At 50.8% G+C, this 19,725-nt stretch overlaps 1 protein-coding gene across 2 annotated transcripts in view; it reads right to left on the bottom strand.

Annotated features, from left to right (window-relative positions):
- The window catches only part of Acvr2b (activin A receptor type 2B), a 40,286-nt gene extending 25,975 nt beyond the window's left edge, over positions 1-14,311 (bottom strand). Inside the window, exon 1 of one of the 2 annotated variants that reach the window (XM_052724083.1) lies at positions 13,998-14,311. In XM_052724083.1, the coding sequence (XP_052580043.1) occupies positions 13,998-14,049 (52 nt within the window). In that variant the 5' untranslated portion in view covers positions 14,050-14,311. The remainder of the gene's footprint in view (positions 1-13,997) is intronic. The other variant, XM_052724075.1, reaches the window with a different exon arrangement.
- Between the last annotated feature and the right edge of the window lie 5,414 nt (positions 14,312-19,725).

The raw sequence follows: 19,725 nt of genomic DNA, 5'->3' as shown, positions 1-19,725 counted from the left end.
CCTCAGGGCAGAGTCACACTGAAACCCAAGGAAGGACACAGCAAACACAGGCACTCAGCTCTCTCCTAGCTGAGGCTTCCAGGACTCGGCCGTTCCTCCTCAGGAAAGACCAGAAGACCCTCCTAAGCAGAATCTAACTATCTAATCAGATCTCCACCTACAGGCTCAGAGCTCTCAATCAGCATCCAAACCCATCCTTAATCTAAAAGGCACAGGCTGAAGATCAGTGATAAGAAACCAGCAGAGAAGATGAAGGGAAGACAACTTTTTAAGAACAGTTCACCCCTAGAGAGAAAGCAAAGGCCAATACACCTTGAAAAGTAGGACAGATAGCTCTGTGTGGGTGGGTGTGTGCGCGCGCATTTGTCTGTGTACCAATATCTAATAAGAAAGAAATGCCGCTTACAATGGATAAGGAAGCTGACTGGCTTTGACCTTCTAACAACCAGTACTTGCAAGCTAGACTACGGTAGGACAATGCCCCCGCCCAGCTAACTATCAATGAACTGCAAAGGCAGAAGAGAAAAAGCAAGATTACAAGAACCTACCTCCAGAGGATGGAGAGAGGCACAGTGGTTAGAGCACTGGCTGCTCCTGCAGAGGACCCAGGTTCTATTCCCAGCATTCATATGGCTACTCACAACCATCTGTGACTCCAGTCCCAGGGGTTACAATAACCTCTTCTGACCTCTATGGGCACCAGGCATGCATATATACATGTAGGCCAAACACTCATAAACAACAACAAAAAAAAAGAAGAAGAAGAAAGAAAAAAAATAAGCCTCCATCTGCCCTTCATCAAAATGTACTGGCACCCAGCTGCAGTGGCACACGCCTTTAATTCCAGCACTCGGGAGGCAGAGGCAGATGGATCTCTGAGTTCAAGGCCAGCCAGGGCTACAGAGGAAGACCTGTGAGACCCTATCCCTAAAAAAACAAACAGTACTGAGGAGCTGGAGAGAGAGCTAAGGTCGACAGCATGTAAAGCTCTTAGAAAGGACTCGAGTGCAGATTCATACATGCACACACACATAATTAAAAATAAAATACATATTTTTTAATGTACTGGAGGGTAGACACCACCAAAACCAGGGATAAAACGAGGAAAACGCCGGGCTGTGGTGGCGCACGCCTTTAATCCCAGCACTTGGGAGGCAGAGGCAGGCGGATCTTTGTGAGTTCGAGGCCAGCCTGGTCTAGAGAGCGAGATCCAGGAAAGGCGCAAAGCTGCACATAGAAACCCTGTCTCGAAAAACCTAAAAAAAAAAAAAAAAAAAAAAGAGGAAAACTTAGAAAACAAAACTTCAAGATCCAAACACAGACGTAATTGGTGAGTTTGTTCTGGGTGGTGATCATGAAAAATTCAGATGACAAGCCAGGCCAGGATAGGACCAGCAAACTATTCAGGCCTTTAGCTGACCCTAGAACTACACAGGCATGGAACAGACTCCACACAACCAAACAAGCCAAGGAGCTGGGCAGGTATTCAGCAGCTGCTCTCCACAGAGGAACTCAGTCAATAGAATTACCTGCTGTAACAAACACAAACAGAGGCAAAATCAATGTCTTTGAGAGGAACATAACAGAATCTAGATTCTCTGTAGCTGCCATTCACAACACGGATATTATCCCCATTTTCAAGAGAAAACACCATGACTGTAGGCCAACTCTAAGACAATTAATGCTGGAATTAGCAAAAGGGTTAAACTAATACAAGTATTCCCAAGGTGTAGAGGAAAATGCATCCGGGGCTTGGAGAATGGCCTGGTCCTGGCCTGCAAATCTGTACTCTTCTTAGCTACATGACGCCTTCAATCGAGATGGTGTCTTCATTTCCTCCGGCCTTTTCCAGGTCCTTCAGAAAAGGGACTGGCCCTGGTCAGCAGAGGAGGAAGGCCCTGGTTTAATCTCTAGTACTTTGGGGGGGGAGCACAAAACTTAAAAACATCACATTTGAAATTTAAAATTCACTACAAGGGGCCAAAACTTTATAACAGTTTGGATCTGAAGCCCCGCCTGCAACAGCTGGGGGGGGAGAAGAGGTGGCCCTCTGTGAGTTCACACAGACACTCAGGAAGCAGAGCTCAGCCCTGGTTACGGCTCAGTGGGGCATGCCCTTGGGGCTGAATTTCATCCCATCCATTTCTGGCCCCCCCCTCTCTTCCTTCTTCCTCTTGCTCTCCTGACTGTCTACAATTCCACCATGTCACTGCCGAGCAACAGACCTAAGCATGAGAGCTGCCACGTCACAATGAGCAGCATCATGGTTGAATTCAGATGCGATGATCCTAATCTGGAGTGCACCCAGGCTGGCTTCCACTGGTTATGTGTTTAAAGTCATCGACGGTCACTAAAACTGGGCAACTGTAGAAGACACTGAGGCCCAGGATGAGGTAAATCTCCCAGAAAGCATCTACAGGTGCTTCTGGCTGACAATAAAGACATTATTAACCTCAAAACATTTTAATTCAACATTAGGATTTGTCTGGATCTTTGACTAACTGAAAAGGGCTGACTGTACCCAGCCCTTGCTCAGTACTGGACCTCTTGTCTTCCCAGTCTCACAAGGCTGTCATGCACAATACAGTCTCTCAACTGCCCCAAAGAATGACAGAAAACAGACCCTGTGGCGAAAGTTATCTATCACCCATGCTCACAAAAATCCTGCCTGCAAATCTTCACTCTTCTTAGCGTCAGCCAGAGATGCTGTCTTTATTTTCTCTGGCCTGTTTGTTGCCTTCAGCAAAGGGATTTCCCCTGGTTAGCGGGAGAGAAAGACTCTGCATCTGCTTTTTACCCAGCTTCTAGACATTTCTTCAGGACCAGTGTGCCCCAAATATACAGACACTGAAACAACCTAGATTCCAAGCTTTTCCTGCCTTCTATCTCTGTGTTTCAGACGATGACCAACATGTGGATATGCTTCCCCAACACTCTAGGCCTTCTCATTTGTTCTCTGAAGCTCTACCCTACCTTCCACAGTGCCTCTGCTTGCCAACCTCCGCCATGAATGCATGACTTTCTGGTTTCCTCTCATCTATCAATAGTCCCAGAAATTGCTAAGATTTACAACTTGAATTCTCTCAAACTGTAGTAAGCCTTGGGATTTCAGAAATCGAGGAGGCGAGGGCGCAGACAGGCAGGCAGGTTGGCACTGAGTTCACCAGCGTATACAAAACCACCCATGGAAAGTGTTAAACAAGAAGAGAGACCATAAAACAAAATCCAAAAAAAAGTAACTTCCAGCTAGCTTAGTAGCCTGGGCCTTCATTTCCGGCAGGTGGCAGAGGCAGGCAAATCTCTGGGGGTTCCAGACCCCGTCTCAACAACAAAGTGGCTTCCACTCCAAATGTATTCCAAGAGGAAAACAGAATTCACTCTCTCAACTACCATCTTTATTACAAAACGCTATAGACCGATGTGTGTCACCACAACATCCACAGGTCAGCACCTCAGCCTTCAGAGTGCCTGAGGCCAGCCTGGTCTACACTGAGTTCCAGGACAGCCAGGGCTACAGGTGCCCTGCCTGGGACGACAACAGAGCAGATAGAAGGTGAGGGAAGAGGCCATGGGCCATCTTTTGACAGAGAACTCTGAGTGCACAAACAGGAAGGCCACGGTGGCAGGCAGCACTGTAAGCCAACAGGAGGGAAGAGCCTCTTCCATCAAGTCAGTCGCCATCTTACTCTTGAACTCAGGTTTCCAGTGCTGTGTGATTTTCCACTAAGTCTACTTTGCAGACAGAGGCATAAATAGCCTATGTCACCAGGACGAGGCAGAAGAGCCAACTGGGACAGTATGCATACTAGAGACATTGCCACAAGTACAGTGTCATCGAAATCCATGAGCAGGGCCTGTCAAGTGGGCTTACATCAGGACAGCTGAATCAAGTCACTGAGGAGACGCCGGACTTTGGAAATCACACCATTCCAAAATGCCTTCCCTACTTTTACATGTAATCACGGCAGAGGGCTGTATAAGGAAACCAGAGATACACCTGCCCACATACAGAAATTCCCAAGGCCCTTCACATGAGCTCTTTATTACCACGTGTACAATCAGAATCTTGCCACACCAACACTCTGTCAAGCACACTGTGCTCACAGAGGCAGTGCCCACTACCCAGAGCTCTTCAGCCACCCTCAGCAGGTGCCACAGTCCCTGAAGAGGGTAGAGACAGCACACAGCATAGTAAGTGGCACGCGCACACACACACACACACACACACACACACACACACACACACACACACACACACGGCTATCACAAACTCAAGCTCCCTTGATGGCACTAGAACCGTGACACCTGGACAGGATCCTCTGTGGTCAAGCACTGTGGTCGAGGCTGAAGTCTAGACCCACAGGAGCCCACACTGCCATCCCGCCCCTCTTCCACACCGCTGCCACCACCTGCCATTTTTGGTGCTTATTTAAATTAGAAACACACACATCTTGTGTTCCAGGAATTACTGTCATTAATCTACATAAATGATACATAATCAGAAAGCCCATCGGTAGGAGGCCAGATAAAACATAGTCCATATCCATAATACTTGAGAATTTTGCCTGGCTACTAAAAAGAGTAAACCAGGCATAATGGCCCATGCCTTTAATCCTAGCACTTGGGAGGCAGAAGCAGGAGAATCACCACGAATCTGAGGCCAGTCTGAGCTACACGGTGAGTTCCAGGCCAGTGGAGGCTACAGTAAGACTTTGTCTCAAAAGTCAATCAATCATGGTGATCTAGTTCCTGCCCTGTCTATTAAAAAAAAAACCACCACCAACAACAACAAAAAACCTTAGTAGATCTATGTATCTAAAGGCTGCCTACATGGATCTGAGTTTAAAAGATGTGAAAGTCACAGACCTGGTGAGCAAGATGGATCCACACACACACACACACACACACACACACACACACACACACACGAATGGTTCAAGGCTGTGAATATGATCATATAAAAGATAACACGCAAAACTAGTTTACACTGCTGGAGTCAAGAAAGTGGCTGCCCTGAGGAGTCGGGTCCAACAATCAGAACGGAAGGTGGGGCTTCAGAGCACACGTAGGATTCACCAGGCCCTGACTGCAATCCTGAGAGTCACTGAGACAGGAGGGGAGTTTTGGGAGACACAAACTTATAAATGTCTAATTCTTGTTTGTTTTTTGTTTTGTTTTGTTTTTCAAGACAGGGTTTCTCTGTGTAGTCTTGCTGTCCTGGAACTCACTCTGTAACAGGCTGGCCTCAAACTCACAGAGATCCGCCTGCCTCTGCCTCCTGAGTGCCGGGATTAAAGGCGTGCGCCACTACTGCTTGGCTAAATGTCTAATTCTTGATCTGGATGCTGACTGCACAGGTGCATTCAAGTTCATGGAAACACATCAAGTGCTAACTCATGACAATTACACTTTTCTTCTTTAGAAGTTTGTATAAACCATTGTCTTCTTTTATGTGTTCGGCTGTTTTGCCTGTATGTCTGTCTGTGCACCATGTGCACTGCCCGGTGCCCATGGAGGTCAGAAGAGGGCGTTGGCTCCCCTGGAACTGAAGTCAGAGAGGTTTGTGAGGCACCATGTGGGCGCTGGTATTCAAACCTCTGAGAGTAGTCAGTGCTCTTAACCACTGAGCCAACTCTCTAGCAACAACCCTCCCCCCATGCCCGTTTTTAATTTTTGTGTTGTGGATCAAACCTAGAGCCTTGCACATGCTAAGCACCTTCCACACCCATTTCTACATATACTGGGCTACGCTCCATTCATCATCATGAGCTTCAGTGCATACCTGATACTTCAGCTAATGCCTGAAACAGTGATTCCATCAGGGACTCACCAAAGAAAGAGTGCTAATGCTCAAGCAACCTGTGTTTGATCCCGGGAACTCAGAAGACAGAGCCAGTTCCCACAAACTGTCCCCTGATCTCCACACGCATGCCATGGCACCTCCCCCACACACACTACACATTTTTTTAAGTGTAGATAAAATATGAAACTCTATTTTTGTAAGTATTACCTATAATTGCACTATGGAGGGAAATGCCTGAAATAATATGCACCAACCACAAAGACTTTCCCTGAGATGAGGAGGTAGCTCAGCTGGGATGGCATCAGCCTAGCATTCATGAAGCCCTCGGCTCCATCCCCAGCACCACAGAAACTGGGTGCAATGAAGTACACCAGTAACCGCAGCACTCAGGGGCCGGAGGCTGGAGGATCATAGTTCAAGACCAGCAGCGGCAGCAGCACAGCTGAGTTCAGGGCAGACTGGACTCCATGAGTCTTGGTCTCAGAAAAGGTGTGGGGAGGGGGTAGGAGAGACGGCTCAACAGGTGGAGTGCTTGCTGCTCTTGCAGAGGACCTGGGTTCCGTTCCCAGCACCCACAGCATTCAGCTCACAATCACCTGTAACTCCAGTTATAGGGGATCTGAAGTCTTCTTCTGGCCTCCATGGGCAATGCATGTACACGGTGCACAGAAACTTACACACACACACACACACACACACACACACACACACACACAAATAACATTTTAAGGGGGAGAGCTTACTCAGGAGGCACTAGGCTTTTTGTTTCCCACCTCTCTGTTTTTGAGACAGAGTCTCCATAGCCCAGGCTGACCCCCAACTCCTCATCTTCCTGCCTCTCCCAAGTGCTGGAATTATAGGCATGCACTACCACACCCAACTTGAGACCCTAGTTGTACCTGCTAAATGTACAGCTAAATTTCTGCAACTGAATATGTATGTGTTACTTGAACGGCTATAAACTTAATGAAAATTAAAAGGGGGGGGGAATAAGGCTCATGTGACCTCTGCTCCCCACAGTGGTTAACCAAGAGACCCTTGGGTAAGGGAAGGTTTGGGTACAAAGGTTTTCAATATAGAGGAAGCAAGTCGAGCCCCACCCTTGGGCAGGGGTCACTCACCTTTCTCAACTAAGCCTGAGTCCCTGATGCTTCTAAGCCACTTTGCAGATAAACCCTGACCCACCTGTTCTGTGCAGAGACACTAGATCTCCTGGGGGCCTGGGCCACAGACAAGGCTCCCACTGAACCCCACTTTGAATTCACATACAAAGGAAATCCCCCCCCCAAATACGCAAAAGAAATATTTCCTAACCCCTGGCTGCCAGCCCAGGGCTTGAGAACTCACGAGAACTTTCTGCATCAATGGACAGGACACAGCCAGGCTGGAGGTGGAAGGTGAAGAGGGTTGACAGTAAGAGGACATCAGATGGCATTGTCGCCACACCTGCACACACTGGGCACCACTGCACACCTAGAAAAGACCATCCTGGTACGAACACTCCAGTCAGCTCCCAGGTCAGCCTCTGGCTTTCTTTCATTGGTTCAGGTCTGGAGGGCAGTCAAGCATCTCCCTCTACTCAGATGGACAGACAACAGCTGGTCTGGTCACATCCTCCCAAACAGCGGGCCACAAACATGAAGAAGCAGCTCTTCCACTTCAGCCAAGCAGTTGGGTTTCCAACAGCCTTCCCTTTCCTCCCAGAACTAATTTTAGCCTTCTTGGTTCTCAGAGGTGGAACCGAAATAGTCTGCTGAGGAACACGTTTACAAACAAGAGCATTGGCTTTGCCTCACAAACACCTCAGCTGTAGCCCAGAAAGTAGCCAGGGAGAAGCCCATTGTCCAGCAGGCCAGGCCCCTCCAGAGAACATTCCCCAGGGAGGGGGGCCGCAAACCTGCCCAGTGGGCCAGGCTTTCTCTCCAACACCAGCTCCCAGGAGTCATGTGCCCATGAATGAAAACACCAGGCTGAGCTGCCAGTCCCCAAGAGGATCTGAAAAAGGTATGTGTGTGAGTAGCAACAGTGGGACTGTCCAAGGCCAGGAGCCATGACTAGTCTAATGCCAGGAGGAGGCACCCTTGACCCTGGAACAATCCCACCTGGCATGGTCTGCTGATTTCCAGCGCCCACCGCTGTCACAGATGGAAGTATTCTGCTGACCTTAAGGACCAGGTTGGAGGAGGGCAGCGGTATTCCCCAACCCAAGAACCTGGGTGCCCAGCAGCAGCAGCACCAGGCCTGCAAGGAGCAGACACCTCTGGGCCTACGACTCAAATGTCAGTCCGGTCCACACCGAGACCAAAAAGAAGCTGAGAATAAGGGGTGTCTGACCCAGAGCAAAACACACTGGTGATGGCATAGGAGGAGGGGCCAGACCCAAGAATTCTAGGAAGGCAACCACATAGGGAGATGGGCCCAGGTCTCATCTCAGCACACACTTCACAGGGTGATGTGGAGCGCTTGAAATGCTTGTGTCCACCCTGCGGCCTCCCAGAACAGTAAGCAGCTCAAGCATGGCAAGCTCTCACTTAGTGGGTCAGAAAGGAACGCCCCCAACAATCCTCAGCAGAACTCTGCATGAAAAGGAGCATGAAACATGGCCCAGCCCACAGGAGTTGCCGGCCTGCAGAGGCCAACACACAGGCCTCTGTGGAAGCCTGTGTCTGTCACAGCTTACAGCACTACACCTTGCTGACGCAAGGCTTGCCCACCACACACACCTCCCAAGCCCTTGGGAAAAGACAAGCCCATACCTTTGGGGCGAGGCTGCCCCCCTGCCCTGGCCCTGGCGTCCTGGGCCTGAAAGTTCCAGGCCCACAGCCACTGCGGCTCCTCTGAGCGCCACAGGGCAGACCCACTGGGGGGGAAGGGCATGCCAGGATCCTGTTACAACCCAGGGGCTCTGAGACCCAGGGGCTCTGACGACAGGTATAGCCTGGGTTCACCCAGCTCCCAGGTGAGGAGAGGGGGCGTCGGGCAGGCGGAGCCCCAGCAACAGGCACTTCCTGACATTCTGCGCTTGCGGGAGGGAGAGGCAAGAGTGCCAGCCTCAAGGCAAAGGCCAGAGCAGGTGGGCGGGTGCGGGCGGGCAAGCTGCCCGGCCACCCACAACGGCCGCCTCCCTGAAACCCGAACCACTTCTGGGAAAACTCAAGGACGCCAGGATTCTCCTCAGTAGCAGCCCGTCCGCTGGAACCATTGATTCTGAACCAAAGGCACACTCAAACAGGCTCCACCGAGCAGGAATTGCCTATGAAGGAGAATTCAGCTCCCTACCCTGACTCCAGAGGGAGAAGATGAATGAACACTATTTAACCATTAACCCCCCCATCTCCCACAACTGTCTACCTCTGGTTCTCAACCTACCTAAGTATGATTTTGCCTCTAGCACTTAGCGATGCCAGGAATCACGTTCACTCACCATGATTAGAGATGAGATACTGGAATTGACCAGCAGAGGCCAGAGATGCAGCTAAGCCACACCTTCAATGCACAGGCCAGCCCCATCACCACCACCACCACCACCATCACCACCACCACCACCACCACCCCCAACATAAACAGAGAATCCACAGATACAAATGCCAATGGTGTCGAAGTCTGGGAAACTCTGTTCTAGAGAGGCCCATGCATCTAGGACTGTCTACCCAGACTGTCTCCTAAAGTGTGGCTAGAGGGCTAGGAGACAACTCAGCCGGGAAAGTGTTTGCCATACAAGCATAAGGACCATTCAGATACCCAGCACCCACAAAAAGCCAGGCAGTGGAGCAAGCATTTGGAATCCTTGCTTCAAGGGTGAGTTCCAGGGTCAGAGAGACCCCATCTTAAAAACCAAGTGGGGGCCAGTGAGATGTCTCAGCAGTAAAGCTCGCCTGCTGCCAAGTCCAGCAACCAAAGTATGAGTCCCAGGACCCACTGTGGAGAACCAAGCTGTCCTCTGACCTCCACATATGCACTGAGCTGTGGTACATGCCCATAAACTGAAATGAAATGCTTTTAAAAGACAGAAAAAATCGAAGTGGAGAGTAATTGTAGAAGATGTTTAATGGTGACTTTGGCCTTGACATGCACCCACATGCACAGGTGTTTTACACACACACACACACACACACACACACACACACACACACACACACACACACGCATGGGGGGTATGGATGAATATGAATGGTCCTGAATGATCCAGATTGGCTCTTAACCCTCATCCACTGCATCCCAGTCCACAGTAATAGTTAGCATCTGTGAGTGGCTCTGAACTCAGGCTCTGACACCCTGTGGATCCCACCTGCACTACTGACCTCCCAGGTAGGGAGGCTGAATACATAGGAACTCAGGGATGGCTTCCGGAGTGGGGAAGAAACCATGGAGACTGAGCGATGGGCAGAGCCACAAGTAGCAGAAGTAAAGGCAAGGGCATGTCCACAGACCAGAACAGGGTAAGCAGGGATACCAAGAGAAATCAGTCCAATGCAGGCACCCTTCTACAGACAGACTGTCCCGCAGGAGAGCTGACCGCAGGGCAGTCAGGATTTTAGGGAGCCCAGAAAGGGAGTAGGATAGTACACACATACAAGGTGTCCAAGTACCCACGTAGGCACTGATTTATATTTTCTGGAGTTCAGTTTTCTTAGATTTTTTTGTTTGTTTGTTTTTCGAGACAGGGTTTCTCTGTGTAGCTTTGCGCCTTTCCTGGAACTCACTTGGTAGCCCAGGCTGGCCTCGAACTCACAGAGATCCACCTGGCTCTGCCTCCCGAGTGCTGGGATTAAAGGCGTGCGCCACCACCGCCCGGCCAGTTTTCTTAGATTTTAAGAGCAGCGTGACAAAAGACAACGGGGCTTTCCCCTAAGCCCCCAGCAAATGAGGGGCCTTGGGGAACTGCCAGGGCAAGTGCAGAGGCCTGGAGGACTCTGGGTACCAGAAAGAGCAGCAGAGGACTACCAAAGCCTACCTAAATAGGACTCAGTCAAAGGGTTCCAGGTCTTAAGACTTCACCCAGCTGTAGGGTCTGAGAGAGTCACATCTGCATGGAAAGCCTCTGAATGCTGAGGAGGGTACCTACTCCTTCCAAAGGGCATCCCCACCTGATAGGCAGGCAGCCTCGAATGGTCACAGATAGGACAGAGAGCAGGGGACATCCTCTCTGGGGATAGACTTCCATAACACTGTAGCCCTTGTCCTTGGCCTCTCCCACTACAATGGACCAGAAGACTAAAGGTTACTCTCTCATACACACCTCCACCCACAAGGAAATGGACAAGAAACATCTCTGTGTCTGCCGTCAGCCTATGAGGACGTCTGGGGCAGTGGGTACCTGATAAGACCCTTCTTAGCCCCTGGCTCCTGCTCTTCTGCTCCGCTCCACCTTGAAGCCCTCCACGCCGAACCCCAAGAACAGAAACAGATGTCAGAGAATAGAATATGCAGATGTTCTCTGCAATGCAAGAGCCAAATGCCAGCCTCGCAAGGACAGCCGGGCCAGGCAGATCTGGAAAGACGTCCAGACGTACCCAGTGGTGGAGCCGCCTTCCTTCTCAGCCTGTGCTGTCCAAAACGCCAGCGGCCAGCCAAATGTGACTACAGAGAACTGAAGTTAAAAATTTTGTCATGTCTCAGCAACTAACTGTTTTAATAGTGATTATATGTTGAAATGACCAATCTTTACGTTAACTTAATTCCATTAATTATGAAAAAGACCACCAATAATGTAATGGTCTTTGGAAGTGGAACCTCCAGGAAGCAGTGAAGGTTGGATTAGACCATGAGGGTGGGATCCTCATTGTAGGATTGGCTCTCTTAGGGCAGACCTGACCATCCCAGCACCCCAGTCTGGCTTCTAGAATCATGTAAAAATAAGCACTGCTGATTTTTTAATATAAATTTATATATGTGTATATACATATATATTTAAACATATATATCTATATATGGCTATTTTAACTTTATTTATGAGTTAGGTCTGCAGTTATCTGTGCACCATGCGTATGCATGATGCTCTAAGGGGCCAGAGAACATGGATCTTCCTGGAAGTGGAGTTCCAGGTGATTGTCATGAGTGACCATGTGGGTGTCAGGATTGGAACCTGGGTCCTCTACAACAGCAGCAGGCACTCTGAACCACCTGGCTACCTCTCCAGCCCCAATACTGCTGCCTGACTCACGCAGTCCTGCGGTACGAGGCCAGCCGAAACACACTAAGACACAACTGTTCTCTTTCCTTTTACTGACATGACTATCGGGAATTCTAAAGTTAAACACATCTGCCCATGTTCCTATGTTCCTGTCGGCAGCACTAGGATAGATCTCTTCTTTTTACCACGGGGTTGAGTAATTCTGAAGACCGAGCCAGGAACATGAAGAAGAGACCATTTTGAAGCCAGAGGCCAGGTATGCCCCAACCAGGAACCAGGGAAGCGCTCCTCTAGTTCCTCAAGAGCAGTGGCCACCTTGAGGTGTGACAAGAAACAACAGGTGACTGTACTTTGCCCGGGGCAGGAAGCACAGATTCTGCGTCAGAACAGATGCCTGTCAGTGTATTCTGCTATATATTCCCCAAACAGCGCAAAGAAGCAGCGGACACAGTACCCGGGAACCACTCTCACCCCGTGCCCAGACGGGAAGCAACTGGTGAAGCCAAACTGGAACAAACTGGGGCAGTGATACCCAGATTCCAAGTCTGAGGCTTACTGTCCTGAGAGCACGCTTCCAACAGGCCTGGACTAGAAAGGGACAGGCAGATCAGAAGTAGACATCCAGGCGGTCAAGAGGCAGCTAGGGGACTGCCATGTACCCTTGGATCAGCCCACTGCTGCCCTCCCCAAAGCAGGCCAAAGCTTTCCATCACTCCCAAGCCCTCATGCTTGGGGAAAACATCAAAAGCAACATCACTTCAGTGAATGGCAGAAAGAAACAATGTTCAACCTGAGCACCGCTTGGCCTCGACCACTCCAGGACAGCATCGAAACTGCTTCCCAACCATAGCAAAGAAGTGGTCTCTGCCCTCTAGTCCGCGCACTCACATTCCACCTCACCCAGATTCGTGCAAAAACTCTCAGGGTCGGAATTAATTGCAGCCTCACTACCTTGCAATAGAAGGGAGCAGATTGAGGGTGGGGATCCCAGTGGGGCGTGCAATGGCCATCTGGGATACCCACCCCCGCAGTAACATGGGGGATCCCAGCCCCTCCCCTGCACTCCGGGCCCCGCCCCTCGCGGGTTTACCAGACTCTGCGCTGCTGCCACCTCGGGCGGCAGGGGACCCGAGCTGCATGTGTAATGGGGGTTGGGAACAAAGACGCGCAGGACCCAGAGCCCCGGCCACCGGGCACCAGCCGTCCCAAGCGCTACGATCTTTTCTCTCGAGTCTCAATGCCCGACTGTCCACGTTTCCCAGGGCTGCCCCAAGCCCGTCCTGGAGCTCCTAACAGAGTTAGGCACGCTTCAGCACCACCGGGACAGAGAGATCCGTGCCTGAGCTTTAGGCGCTTTCCCAGCACAACTTCGCGCATACACACCCACACGTCCCAGTCCCCAAGCAGACGCGCACCAGTTACGCACATCCCGCAGCCGCCTGCGGGCTGAGCGCGGGTCACTCACGCCCGCCACGTGCCGACTGGAGCGATCTGAGACCTGTTGGTTCGCCTCCTCAACCTCCTCTCCACTCCCAGTAGCCCAAAACAAAAGCGGTCCCACGAGGGCGCATCTGTAGCCCGCGGCAAGGAAAGCGGGCGCAGGTAGGAGCCACTCGCGCGAGGATCGCGACGCAGAGTGGCCGGACGGAGTGCAGAGGGCTCCGAACGGGCTGTGTGGAAAGCCGTCTGCTTTGCTTTGCGACACCTATGGCTCTCAGGGGTGCGCAGCCCCATCCCAGCCACCCCCGATTAGATGCCCGCCCAGCCTGGCCGCCTTCCCCACGCTCAGGTTTTCCTCGCTCGGTTCCTGGGGTCCGCGAGTCGCAGAACCTGAACTCCGACCCTGACGCTCCAGGTTCCCCCATCACCGAGCGCCTCCGCGAGCCAGAATCGCGCAGAGGAACCGCACCGGCGAGCTTGTCTTTACGATCGCAAACAGAGCGCCCCGCACGACCCCGATCCCAGGCAGGTGGCGCGGCGCCGAGGCCGCGGGGCCGCCCTTTGTTGGTAAACACCGCGCGCCCCGGGTCCCCGCACCCCTACGCCGCGCCGGGTCCTTACCGGCGCACAGCGATCCCCAGAGAAGGGCGAGGGCCGCCCAGGGCGCCGTCATGTTCCGCGGCGCCGCCCCGCGGACACCCGGAGCCCGCGGGCAGGGCCGCGCTGCGCTCCCGGGGCGCGCAGGGCCCGGCGGCGGCGGCGGCGGCGGCGGCGGCTGCGCTCTGCTTCCCGCTCCTTCTCTGGGTCGCGCTTCCAGGCGCGCTCGCTTCTGCGCTTCGGTTCCCAGGCAGCGTGCGGGGACGGGGGCTCAGGGTCGCTGCGGGCGGCGCGCAGTGCGGCCGGGGCTATGGGGCGACGCGGGGGCCGGGGGGCGGCGGCGGGGCGCGGGCCAGGGCGCGCCCGACGCGGGCATGGCGCAACGGGGCTGGGCCCGGGCCCCGGGCTCAGGGGCCGAGTCCGGAGGGGCCATGAACGGGGGGGGTGGGGGAGGGGAGCTGAACCGAGTCCAAAATGGCTCCTGAGCGGTGGCCACGGAGCCGAGCCAGCGGGGAAACCCGGATGTTGGATACAAAGAGGCGGGCGAGCTGGGCGGGGAGGGGGAGGGGAGGCGGGCCCTCCGGCCGCGTGGTCCGCGCCCCCCTCGGGGGCGGGGCCGAAGAGGAACAACAACACCGAGGCTCCGCCCCCAGCCCGCGCCCTCGGGAGACAGCGCGCGTGCTGCACCGGCTCCTAGGGCTAGGCGGGGCGCGCGCTCGGAGCTGGTGGGATTGGACTGCGGCCCACTTGGCTGCGGACTTTGGGATGACCCGTAGCCATCCTACTTGATGCCTACCCCAAACTGTGGAGGCTACGCTGCGGGATGCATGCTCTTCTGAGACCCCTGAGTGAGTGGGTAGCCCCCGGACCCCAGAGCCTGGACACCTCTGTCCTCCAGCTCCCGCGCATCTTTATCGATGAACGGATTAACCGGCAGAAAAAAGCTGAAGTCTGAATTGACAGCAGTCCCCCACAACACACAGACAGCTATCTCCAAGCAGAGGAGGACCCACAGAGCAGCTGCAGGTGGGAGAGCTGTTGGTGACCTGCTTCCTGAAGGGTCCTCAGCCGTCCTACCTCCTTCGGCTCCCCCTGCGAGGGTTACCTGCAACAATCCTCCCACCCGTCTCTGCTCTTGTCACACACACACATCACACACCACACACACAGCTGGTTCCTCCATTTCAGATTCCACATTCCTCATTACACAACCATGGCTTGGGAGAGTAACAGGGCTCCAGGCAAGCCTGGGAAAGCTAGTCACAGCTCAGAGAGAGGCCCTGCCCTCGGCAAGGGAAGAGAGGAGGAAGGTGGCACCCAGAAGCCTGGGTCATTTCACTTGTCTGAGCCTCAGTTTACCCTCATGAAAGTGACAGCGTTAGACTCCTCCAAGATTTGTATAGTTTGTTACTGCTGCGGCTTTGTTTTTGAGCCGGGGATTCTCAGCCTCCAGAGTGGCTGACACCACAGACCTGCACGACCTTTGCCCTTTCGTCTTTCCCCTCTCCTTGGGTAACCCCCAGATGACCTCAAGTTCTCCATCCCTCTGTGACTTTTCTTCTTTACTTCATTATTTTATTGTGTATGTTTGCCTGCATGTATGTATGTGCTCAGTGTGTATGCTAGCAAGTTAGAAGAAACTGTCAGATCCCCTAGAACTGGAGTTAGGAATGGTTATGAGCTACCTTGTGGGTGGTTGGAACCGAACTTGAATCCTTTATAAGAGCAACAAGTGCTCTTAGCTGCTGAGTCACCTCTCCAGTCCCATGATTTTATTATATTATTATTATTATTATTATTATTATTATTATTATTATTATTATTGGTAGTGATGTGGTAGTGCTGGTGGTGGTGGTGGTATTTTTGAGACAGGGTCTCACTGGCTGTCCTGGAACTCGCTCTGTAGACCAGACTGGCCTCGAACTCCCAGAGATCTGCCTGCCTCTGCCTCCTGAGTGCTGGGATTAAAGGAGTGCGTTTATTTTATTTTTAATCATGTGTATATATGTATGTGTCTGTGTGTGGGTCTGTGTGTGCCCAAGCAAGCCAGAAGAGGGCATAGGATCGATCCCCTGGAGCTGGGACTAAAGATGATTGTGACTGCCCCACCCCCAATGGGTGCAGGGAACTGAACTCAGGTCTTCTGAAAGAGCAGTAAAACTCTGTTAACAGCTGAGTTGTTCCTCCAGCCCAGCTTTGCATTTTTTTAATGAATGGTAAAAACGTACTCAAACAAGCCTGCAATGACAGACCCACTGTATTAGGGAAAGCATTAGTTATCTTTTCCATATTGGAAAAAAACAATCATCCATATGCTAAAAACTAGACTGATTGGTTGTGTTTTTCTGTTTTGTGATTGTGTAGATGAGAGAGAGAGTTGTTGGGGAAGGGTACTGAACATAAAGGGTCTCACATTAGCCCAGGCTGGCCACCTCTTCAATATGCAGCCAAGAATGACCTCGAAATTATGACCCTCCTGCCTCTATGCACTACATGCCTTGTTATGTGTGATGTGAGGGTCAAACCTAGGGCTTCCTACATGTTAAGAGGACACTGACAACTCAGCCGCATCCCAGCTTCTGTACCTACACCACGTTATCTGCCACATAATTCCCTGTGGTCCAAAATGCCCACACACCGGGCTGGAGATATGGCTCAGAGGTTAAGAGCACTGACTGCTCTTCCAAAGGTCCTGAGTTCAATTCCCAGCAACCACATGGTGGCTCATAACCATCTGTAATGAGATCTGGCGCCCTCTTCTGGCCTGCAGGGATATGTGCAGACAGAACACTGTATACATAATAAATAAATCTTTAAAAAAAAAAAAAAAAAAAAAAAAAAAAATGCCCACACATCAAAATGCTGCTCTGGTATTACTGGGAAATTCCAAATTCATATACTGAACTATTAGCTTCACAATTGCATTTGGCAACCTATCTTACCATCCTGAATTTGACCTCACCAAAAGAGAACTCCCATGTTTTCCTCTAGGAACCTGCCCCTCCCTCTCCATCCCTGTCTGAATCGATGGCCCAATCAGTTGTTCATATCAAAGCCTTCTGAGTCACCCTTGAATTTCCCATATCCAATCCATCAGCAAGCCTCAAAGGTGCACCCGACATCCAGCCGTTTTGTTCATGTTCCCTGTACCACACCAGCCTACCTCTCACATCTGGACTGTTTCCACAGCCGTGGATGGAGAGGCTCCTTAACTGGCCACCTGCGTCCATTCAAGTTGCTAAGTGTATCTTCTATTTCTTTTAAAAGGTGGGGAGAGGAAGAGGGGAAAGAGAGCATGTACTGAGATCAGACAACTTGCAATTGGTTCTCTCCTTCCACTGTATGGGTCCTGGGATTCAAACTCAAACCCTCAGGATTGGCAGCAGGTCCCTGCACCCAGTGAGCATGTCTCTGGCCTGAGTACACTTTTTAAATAGTAACTGAAGTGAATCTTTAAAAGATGGGGCTCTGGGGCTGGAGAGATGGCTCAGTGGTTAAAAGCACTTGCTGCTATGGCAGAGACCTGCACTTGGTTCCCAGGGTTCAGACTGGACAATTCACAAATGTCTATAACTCTAACTCCAAGGAATTTGAGATCCTCTGCTAACCTCCACAAACACCTACATGCATGCCCATGCATGCACACACACATATATACACACACAATTAAAAATAAAATAAATAAAAAGATACTTACATCACATTATAGTAATTCCCCTTTATCTGTGGTTTCTCTTTTCATTATATCAGTTACTAACAGCCAACCAAAGCCCAAAATATTAAATATGAATTTTTATAAATTAGAACTTTCAAACTGTGAACCAGTCTGGGTAGCATGCTGACTTCTTGCCACCCTGCTCTGACCCTCCCAGGGCGATTCCTGCATTTGTCCAGATTTCCCACGTTGTATTTGCTACTCACTCACTGGTCTCTCTTTTTTAAGATTTATTTTTATTTGTATGTATGCACATTTGTGTGCACGTGCCTGTGGAGGCCAGAGGAGAGTTACAGGAAGTTGTCAGTCATCCACTGTGGGTGCTGGGAGCTAAACTCAGGTCCTCTGCAAGAGCAACAAGCACTCTTTCTTAACCACTGAGCCATCTTCCCAATCACCCACTGGTTTGCTTGGTTTTGGTTTTGTTTTGTTTTGTTTTGTTTTATTTTGGTTTTTCTCTGTGTAGTTTTGGTGGCTGTCCTGGAACTCACTCTGTAGCCCAGGCTGGCCTCGAATTTACAGAGATCTGCCTGGCTCTGCCTCCCAAGTGCTGGAATTAAAGTCATGCGCCACCACCGCGCGGCACCCATTGGTTTCTTAATGGCCATCTTGGTTATGAGATCAACCATCATGGAATCATGGTGTTTGTTTTCAAGGAACCTGCATTTCACTAAATAATGGTCCTTATTGGAGAATAATCCTGACAGCAATTCAGATATGCCAGAGAGAAGGCATAAAGCATATTTCCTTTAGCACACAGTGAATAGTCTCTCTCTTTTTGTTGTTGTTGTTGTTTTTGTTTCCTGAGACAGGGTTTCTCTGTGTAACAGCTTCTGGCTGTCCTGGAACTCATTCTGTAGACCAGGCTAGCCTTGAACTCAGAGATTCTGCTTCTGCTTTCTGAGTTCTGGAATTTAAAAAAAAAAAAAATGTGCCACCTCTCTTAGTTAAGGTTTCTATTGCTGTGAAGAGACATCAAGACCATTGCAACTCTTATAAGGGAAACATTTAATTGGGTGGCTTACAGTTTCAGAGGTTTAGTCCATTATCATCATGATGGGACATGGCAGCATGCAGGCAGACATGGTGCTGGAGAAGTAGCTGAGAGTCCTATATCTTGCAGGCAACAGGAAGTCACCTGAGACATGGCCAGCATCCTGACCATTGGAAACCTCAAAGCCCACTCCCACAGGGACACACCTCCTCCAACAAAGCCATGCCTACTCCAACAAAGCCACACCTCCTAATAGTGCCACTCCCTATGAGATCATGGGGGCCAATTACATTCAATCTACCACATACCTGCCATTTGGGTGCTAGAAATCAAGTCTGGGTTCTCTGGAAGAGGAACAAGTGTTCTTGACTACCAAGTGTTGTTTTTCTGTTGGCTTATCAGCCACACCTGAATCTACTGATATTTTAACTACCTTTTGCACCCCACGGTCCTGCAGTCAGCTCTCAGGTGCTCAGACCTCGGCCTAGCGGGATTTCCAGTCCCATTGGCACTGGTTCAGCTGCCACCACCAAATGTGGGTTTTAACTAGGTTTCTATGATTCTATTTACCAACAAAGACTCGGGAGTCAGATGTTGGGGTGAAAACATGCTAGATCAGAGAAGCCAAGAAACAACCAGCTGACTTTCCTTTTTGATCAGAGACCAAACAAGAGAAGCATTTTTCCACTTATCCCAAACGAAAAATGACTTCAAATCTTTAAATGCCTCCCTACTGCTTCCTATGTGTCTGTCTCTCTATCCATGTTCCTGGCTCCTCCATCCTCTTTATGACTAATTCCTGTTAACTAGTTACTACCTCTGCCCCCGATCCAAGGTTAATTTTATTAACACAGTCTTGAAGTTTCACAGTGCAATCAAATATCCCGCAGCAACCAAGCCATCTCTCCAATTCTTTTGTTTTTTTGTTTCATTCTGTTTGAGACAGGATCTCACTACATAGCCCTGGCTGTCCAGGAACTCACTCTGTAGACCAAGTTGGCCTGGAACTCATGGAGATCTACCTACCTCTGCCTCCCAAGTGC

The sequence above is a fragment of the Peromyscus californicus genome, unplaced genomic scaffold (assembly GCF_007827085.1).
Source record: "Peromyscus californicus insignis strain IS unplaced genomic scaffold, ASM782708v3 Scaffold_11__1_contigs__length_118956290, whole genome shotgun sequence".
In the NCBI taxonomy this organism is placed as follows: domain Eukaryota; kingdom Metazoa; phylum Chordata; class Mammalia; order Rodentia; family Cricetidae; genus Peromyscus; species Peromyscus californicus.
Note: the sequence above shows the minus strand (reverse complement) of the source record. Positions and strands in the feature narration are given on the sequence as shown.